This window comes from Thamnophis sirtalis, unplaced genomic scaffold (genome assembly GCF_051295495.1).
Source record: "Thamnophis sirtalis isolate CommonGarterSnake01/CBP01778 unplaced genomic scaffold, rThaSir2_p1.2 scaffold_2, whole genome shotgun sequence".
Lineage (NCBI taxonomy): Eukaryota > Metazoa > Chordata > Lepidosauria > Squamata > Natricidae > Thamnophis > Thamnophis sirtalis.
Window position 1 is genome coordinate 44,983,091 of NW_028261382.1, and position 8,332 is coordinate 44,991,422.

Genomic DNA, 8,332 nt, shown 5'->3' on the forward strand with positions numbered 1-8,332 from the left:
AAATAACTTAGCTCAGAGAGCACTGAGCCCATAATTGTCGTCCTTCTCTTCCATTCGGCCAACCCCACACTCTTTTAATACTGATTTTGTTACCTAGTTGGGTAATGAAACGCCCGCAAGAAAATAATCAAGCTCAGAGAGTACCAAGGACCTCACAGGGTTTTTTTTCTTTACTAAACAGAGGGCTATAATACGACCGGGGGGGGGGGGGAGAGGTTGTATTGTTTTCCATAATAAATCTCTACAGGTAGTTCTTGAAGGTTGCAGTTCCCAGGGTTATATGATCCCCTTTTGTGACTTTCTGACAAATTGTGTCAAATGGGGAAACCAGCGTCATTTAACAACCATGTTTACTAACTTAAGATAGCAGCCTTCCAATATTTGAGGGGCTGCCACAGAGAAGGGGGAGTCAAGCTGTTTTCCAAAGCCCCTGAAGGCCAGGCAAGGAACAATGGATGGAAACTGACCAAGGAGAGATTCAACCTGGAAATAAGGAGGAATTTCCTGACAGGGAGAACAATCAACCCATGGAACAGAAGTTGCCTTCGGAAGTTGTGGGAGCTTCATCCTTGGAGGCTTTTAAAAAGAGGCTGGACTGCCCTCTGTCAGAAATGGTGCAGGGTCTCCTGCTCGGGTGGGGGGGTTGGGCTAGATGACCTACAAGGTCCCTTCAAACACTGTTCATCTGTATCTAACTGCAGGGATGCGTTTAACCACTGTGGGGAAAGTTGTGATTGGGTAGAAGAATCACTTGCTACTGTTAGTAAAACAAGCCCCCCCACTTTCTCGTTCCCTCTCCCTCCCTCCCTCTCTCTCTCTCTCGTCCCTCCTTCCCCCGTCTCTCTCGTCCCTCCCTCTCCCTCCCTCTCTCTCGTCCCTCCCTCCTTCCCTCTTCCTCCCTCCCTCTCTCTCTTGTCCCTCTTTCCCCCCTCTCATCCCTCCCTCCCTTTTCCTCCCTCCCTCTCACTCTCATCCCTCCTTCCCCCGTCTCTCTCTCGTCCCTCCCTCCTTCCCTCTTCCTCCCTCCCTCTCTCTCTCTTGTCCCTCTTTCCCCCCTCTCTCATCCTTCCCTCTTCCTCCCTCCCTCTCGTCCCTCCCTCTCCCTTCCTCCCTCCCTCTCTCCCTCTCGTCCCTCCCCCTTCCCTCTCCCTCCCTTTCTCTCGTCCCTCCTTCCCCCCTCTCTTGTCCCTCCCTCCTTCCCTCTTCATCCCTCCCTCTCTCTCTCGTCCCTCCCTTCTTCCCTCTCCCTCCCTCCCTCTCTCTCTCATCCCTCCTTCCCCCTCTCTCTCGTCCCTCCTTCCCCCTCTCTCTTGTCCTTCCCTCTTCCTCCCTCCCTCTCTCTCTCTCTCATCCTTCCCTCTCCCTCCCTCCCTCTCTCTCTCTCTTGCCCACAGGCACTCAACAGGTACGGCGAGCTCGGACAGCATTATGAAGCTGAAATTTCAGGGGTCTCCCTATGCGAGCCTTCCCCGGACCCTCTCGTGGGGCAAGAAAGCCGGCCGTAACCTCAGCCTCAATCTCTCCAGCAGCCACGCCTCCAACAGCACCGATTACATCCTCTACAAGAGCCACGAGGACCAATCGCTTCCTCTCGAGCGCATCTCCCGAGGTCCCGACGGCCGCTTTGTGGTACAAAGTGAGGAGGCGTCCCGAGAACGCCACAGCCCCTCCTCCCACAGGGAAAGCCCACCGGAGCCCTACCTCCAAGTCTTCTCCTCTCCCAAGGAAGCCCAGTGGCACCGCAGTGTCCACCTGAGAGCCAAGAACACCGGACAGGCCCAGCAGGAAGCCAAGGCTTCAAACCATCGACAAGGCCGCTATTTCAACTACAGCAGCAGCAGCCTGACAGAGGAAGGAGAGCCCTTGCGTGCCGCCACACCGTACAGCACGATCCCAGATACCCAGTGGCTCCGGGACACCGCGGCGTCTTCTCCGTCCTCCTCACCTCGCTGCACATCCAGATCTTCCTCTCCGACAGTCCTCCCCGGCGCGAGTAATTCGGCCCAGAGTGGGATTCTCCAGTATTTGAGTTTGCCCTTCTTCAAAGAGATGAACGTGGACGGTGATTGGCCGCCGGAGGAGAATGAAAAAGATGACGGATCTTTGGTGGAGACCGTCAATCATGAGCCCGGACTTCTAGGCAGCCCCAGGAGGTCTTTTATGCCAGACCAGGACAGGCCAGCTGGTCCCATCTACATGGACATGGAGGCCGATTCGAGCACCGTTCAGGATCAGCTCGCGGAAACGTCCTTCCTCCAACTTCCGGATCCCGATACGGGTCCCGCAAAGACACCCTTGCCTGGGTCCCTGGCTTGCCCGCTGTACCTCTGTTCCAGGACCGAGAGCCCGCCACCGAAGGACCAAGGATGGTTATGGACGCTGTCACCTTCCTCGTCGCCGTCCTCCCAGCCCCTCCCGGATTGCCCCCAGGCTGAGCTGTCCTGCCTGGCCCTCCCCTTGCCCGAGCTGCCCGCCGAGAAGCCCAAGTCGCCCACCACCAATTTCCCACAAGCCCTCCCCTCGGAGAAATTCCTGAGGGGCAGCTTGACCAGCAGCCAAAGCAGTGGGCGGGGCAGCGCTTCTTTCATAAGGCCATCGTCGTTGGCCACCTCTGTAGCGGGCAGCTACCTCAGTTCCCCTTTCGGAGACGCGCCCAGCGGCCGAAGCAGCTCTGTGGGAGACGAGAACAGATACAAAAAGGAGAATTTAGCGGCTGTCTTGGAGAAAAGGTGAGGTCGAATGCCGGGAGGGTCGCGAGGCTTGAGGAATTTTGTAGGGATCTGTTTTCAGGTGGTCTTAAGGTGAAAAGGTGTGAGCTTCAAGGAATAAATAAAAGGAAGTTTTTGTTGTGGCCCAGCAGCAGCCAGCAGAGCTGACAGCAGAGTCAGACAGTGAGGAGGGTTGGGGAGGAACCTGGGCCAGTCCTGGAGTCTGGAAAGGCTCTGAGGAGGGCTCTGTGTCGGAGGCAGAGAGGGGGCCAGGGCCGTCTGACAGTTATCAGCTGCCTTCAGAGTCAGACATCAGTGAGGCAGAAGAGCAGCTGGAGCCTGTTCCCAGTGTGCGCATGCGCAGAGTTGCCAGACGAAGGGAACGGCTAAAGAACATGGGTCGACTTGACAGTAAGGCCACAGGTGGACGATGAATGGCCCCTCCCAGAGGGAATAAAAGAGGAGTGAAAGGGGAGTGGAGTTTGCAGGAGACAATTAGTTCGCTTAATCGGTTCGGGACTCTCCGAGACTCCTGGCCAAGTTTTACAGAGATTGGCCTGGCAGCTCTCCAAGCCAGAGAAGGTCTGTGACTGTAAATCCTCCCACGAAAGACTTTGCTGGAGGTGAATGAGCGGAATTTACAGGAGGTTAATAAAAGGGTTTTTTGCTGGGACAAGGAATTTGCTTCATGGTCTTGAAAAGCCTCGGTCAGAACAGTTTTAACACGTTTCTAGTCCTTAAGACTGGGCCTCCCTCCCTAGGAACTCAGAGGCGACCTCTAGTGGAATTGCAACCTCTCTGTAAATTCAAGGCATTTTTCCAGAGCTCAGTTCTGCCAGGAGAGAGAATTATCCATTTAAGCTTTAATTAACCCGGTGTTGGCCAGCTTTGAACAATCTTGGTTTAATCACAGAAGACGGGAATCCGTCCTCAGGTGTCATGATCCAGGCAGAAGAGGAAGCAAATTATCTGAAATTGGAAGACACAGTTACCGAAAACGGGTTTTTTTGTATTATTTAGCTCCAGCACTAAATTTCAGAAAAGCGTTTTGAGAAATTTCAGTTTGCTAAGTGAAAGTAGCACCCTTTCTGTCCTTCCCTACAATAATCGGCCTTGAAAAGAGGATGCAGTTTTGCAATTTAACCCTTAAACTTTCCAGTGATTGAGTTGACCCAACCATGATGTGCAAAAACACCTCTGTACAAATTTCAGACAGTAGTTCACTCCAAAGTCAGGTTCTTACACAGTGTTGCATCAGAACTTTCCCTGCTTATTTCCGCCTCGTATGGTGTGGTTGTGTGAACGCAAACCCACTTCAGTTCCTTTTGAATTAAGCCAGTTGTGTTTTGCAAGGCGTTGAGGCCTTTGGAATGGCAGGAAAAAAAGTTACGCTTCTCCCAGTGGCTAAGACGCTAAGCTTGTCCATCAGAAAGGTCAGCAGTTCGGTGGTTCGAATCCCGAGGGCTACATAACGGAGTGAGCTCCCGTGACTTGTCCCTGCTTCTGCCAACTTAGCCGTTCAAAAGCACATAAAAAAAACCTTTGGTGGGAAGGTAACAGCGTTCCGTGCGCCTTTGGCGTTGAGTCATGCCGGCCGCATGACCACGGAGATGTCTTCGGACAGCGCTGGCTCTTTGGCTTTGAAACGGAGATGAGCACCGCCCCCTAGAGTCGAAAACGACTAGCACAGTATGTACAAGGGGAAAGTTTACCTTTTTACCTTGAACTCTGACCTTGCCACAGGTGGATAGGAAGCTGCTATTCCCAATGTATCCACCAGGTGGGGATGTTCCTTGTAAAGCATATTTTAAATGAAAGTTTAAACCGCCCCCGCCCCCCCCCCCCAATTCCATTCGGCAGTATATCCTTGACTTACGACAGTTTGTTTAGTGACTGTTTAAAGTTATGATGACATTGAAAAAAGCGTGGCCTGGTCTGATCCCTGCATTCACAACCATCGCAGTGTCGTCGTTTCCCCCCCCCTCCTCCCCCACCCCCCCGCCCGCCACTCTTGTGATTGCAATCTGGGTGCTTAGCAACCGGCTCACATTTATGACGGTGGCAGCACCTTCACAGTCAAAGGGAGTCAAAATTTGGTGGTTTGGCAGCCAAATTGTATTTGGGATGGTTGCATCATCCCAGCATCACATGATTTTGCCATTTGCAATGACAAGCAAAGTCAATGGGGAATCTTATGAGCAATGTGATGTTGCAGGAAATGTGGTAATTGGCTTAACAATGAATTGCAGCTCCCCCCCCCCCCAAAAAAAAAAAAAGGTTGCAAAATTAGGAGTTTGAGTTAGTCTTGACTTCTGGCAACTGTCTGGATAGGTCCCCTCCGTTTTTCTTGGCCAGTTTTTTCAATGCATCATTCCTCCTTCCTAAATTTGACAAAGATAGGACCAAAATCACCCAGGTGGCTTTGATGCCTAAGGTGGGACTAGAACTCACTAGAACTCCTGGTGATTGGCCCAAAGTCACTCAGGCGGCTTTGATGCCTAAGGTGGGACTAGAACTCACCGTCTCCTGGTGATTGGCCCAAAGTCACCCAGTTGAGTTTCATGCCTAAGGTGGGACTAGAACTCCCAGTCTCCTGGTGATTGGCCCAAAGTCATTCAAGCGGCTTTGATGCCTAAAACAGGACTAGAACTCACAATCTCCTGGTGATTGGCCCAAAGTCACCCAGTTGAGTTTCATGCCTAAGGGGGGACTAGAACTCCCAGTCTCCTGGTGATTGGCCCAAAGTCATTCAAGCGGCTTTGATGCCTAAAACAGGACTAGAACTCACAATCTCCTGGTGATTGGCCCAAAGTCACCCAGTTGAGTTTCATGCCTAAGGGGGGACTAGAACTCCCAGTCTCCTGGTGATTGGCCCAAAGTCACTCCGGCGACTTTGATGCGTAAAACAGGACTAGAACTCACCGTCTCCTGGTGATTGGCCCAAAGTCACCCAGTTGAGTTTCATGCCTAAGGTGGGACTAGAACTCCCAGTCTCCTGGTGATTGGCCCAAAGTCATTCAAGCGGCTTTGATGCCTAAAACAGGACTAGAACTCACAATCTCCTGGTGATTGGCCCAAAGTCACCCAGTTGAGTTTCATGCCTAAGGGGGGACTAGAACTCCCAGTCTCCTGGTGATTGGCCCAAAGTCATTCAAGCGGCTTTGATGCCTAAAACAGGACTAGAACTCACAATCTCCTGGTGATTGGCCCAAAGTCACCCAGTTGAGTTTCATGCCTAAGGGGGGACTAGAACTCCCAGTCTCCTAGTGATTGGCACAAATTCCCCCAGCCGGCTTTCATGGCTAAGGCGGGACTAGAACCCACCGTCTCCTGGCCCAAAGGCGCCTAGATAGCTTGGTATCCAAAGCAGGACTGGAACTCAGGGTCTGCTCCCTTCAAGCACAGTGGCTCACCGGGCGAATAACCCGTCTCTCTATTTTCATTTTCGCTGCCCATCTAAGTTTCCTTCGATTGGGTCTCTCCTAGGAGGAACACTTCCGTGGATGAAAACTACGAATGGGACTCGGAGTTCGCTCTGGAGTCGGAGTTACTGGACGCCTTACAACTCTATCGGAGCGGAGACCCCAAGCGACCCATTTCCACTATCGCAGCCCACGACTTGGAGAGACAGAGTAAGCAGTGACCTCCGTGGAAGCATGTGGGAAAAGCAGGCTTTCCGGAAGGGGTTTTTACTCGTGAAATTGTGTGCATTAAATTCGATTAAGATTCATGAACGGCCTTTGGGACAATGCTGAAGCTGCGGCAAACAATCTTGAAACCGCTTGAAAAGAATTGGTGCCTCATGCAGAGATCATCTTTTAAACGACCCCGTCTTCCCTTGCGGGGTGGAGTCTGGGCTACTGAACGGAGCTAGCAGAGGGTTTGAAGGGCTGGATGCCCTTCCTGCTGCCGATGAGGAGCTTTGTTCAGCAGACATATTCTCATTGAGCCCAGAGAGAGAAATATCTGCCTCTACCTAGGATCAAACTCACTGTTGTAGCCCGTCAGCGGAGCGGGCAGCAGATTCGGAGAGTGAGGAGGGTTGGGGAAGAACCTGGGCCAGTCCTGGAGTCTGGGGAAGGCTTTGAGAAGGGCTCTGTGTCGGAGGCAGAGAGGGGGCCAGAGCCGTCTGACAGTTATCAGCTGCCTTCGGAGTCAGACATCAGTGAGGCAGAAGAACAGCTGGAGCCTGTTCCCAGTGTGCGCATGCGCAGAGCTGCCAGACAAAGGGAAGAGCTAAAGAACAGGGGTCGACTTGGGAGTAAGGCCACAGGTGGACGATGAATGGCCCCTCCCAGAGGAAGTAAAAGAGGAGCGAAAGGGGAGTGGAGTTTGCAGGAGAGACCATTAGTTCCCTTCATTGATTCGTGACTCTCCGAGACTCCTGGCCAAGTTCTGCAGAGATCAGCCTGGCAGCTCTCCAAGCCAGATAAGGTCTGTGACTGTAAATCCTCCCTCGAAAGACTTTGCTGGATGGGAATGAGCAGAATTTGCAGTAGATTAAGAAAAGGGTTTTTTGTCGAGACTTCATGCTCTTGGGAAGCCTCGGTGAGTACACTCACAACTCCTGATTGTGAGGCAAATGGATTCTATGCCACCGCACCACTCCCTCCCCTGGACCTAGTGATAATGATTAAATTAGATTTATTATTATTATCTATGAAATAAGCAAACTGACCTCGTTCCCCCTTCCCCTTCCAAAGGATGGCGTTAGTGTGACTTGAACCCGTGTCTTCCTTTGCCTCCCCTTTGCAGGCTTCAGAGGCTCCACCGAATCCAGCAGAACATCTCCTACTAATTCACAGTCGGTCAGCGCCTTGGATGGGTCCAGCCCTCCGCTTCCCTTGGCAAATCCGGAGGAGCGTTGCGCCGCCCTGCGCAAGGAATTCCTCGCTTACCGCCGCCGGCGAGAAATGATTCAGCAACGGCGGCAGAAGAGGGACCCTGGCGGGAAGGATGAAAGATTTGAACAAGCCACCTTATTCTAAAAATCCCTTCCCTGGGATTTTGTATTTTTGGAGGGGGGCGGGATACAGTTCACCGTCTGTCCACCAGAGGGCAGCTTTGGGACAACTTGAACGCTAAGTCTGCCCTCTAGAGGCACACAAGAGAACTGCTTTGTAAATTCCAAAGATAACAGGCGTTTTTTTTAAAAAAAAACTTTTTTCCCCAAATCTCTGGAATATTTTATGCAGGCAGGGAGAAAAAATACATTGACGCCACCCCTGTGTGTGAACAGGTGTGTTATTTATTTTCAACCGGATTCTAGATTTGAAGAAGCAGGTGATGGGATGTTTGGTAAAATTTGGGGCTTTGCCGGGGGGTGGGGTGGGGGAGAGGATATTTTATCAAATGTTGGTGTCTTGTAAATTCTTAAAACACAAAATAGCGCATAATTTTCTGAGCCGGTTTGCAAACTGACGGAGCCGAAGGCCATTGAAGGTTCAAAAGTAACTTGAGAATTGGTCTAGGGGCTTGTTTGAAGGCAGACGAGGGAAGGAGGGAAATAAAATGAATGGGGGAGATTGGTCCTCCTCCCCCAGCCCCAATTCACTGGCTAGTGGTCAGCGATGATGGGAGATGTAGTCCTACAGCATCTGGAAAGCCACAGGTTCCCAGCCCCC

At 51.9% G+C, this 8,332-nt stretch overlaps 1 protein-coding gene across 2 annotated transcripts in view; it reads left to right on the forward strand.

The window, feature by feature from the left end:
- IGSF9 (immunoglobulin superfamily member 9) overlaps positions 1–7,873 on the forward strand; it is a 42,988-nt gene extending 35,115 nt beyond the window's left edge. For both annotated transcript variants that reach the window (XM_087705260.1, XM_087705261.1), the window contains exons 19-21: positions 1,395–2,729; positions 6,195–6,340; positions 7,464–7,873. In XM_087705260.1, the coding sequence (XP_087561386.1) occupies positions 1,395–2,729; positions 6,195–6,340; positions 7,464–7,696 (1,714 nt within the window). In that variant the 3' untranslated portion in view covers positions 7,697–7,873. The remainder of the gene's footprint in view (positions 1–1,394; positions 2,730–6,194; positions 6,341–7,463) is intronic.
- The last annotated feature ends 459 nt before the right edge of the window (positions 7,874–8,332 follow it).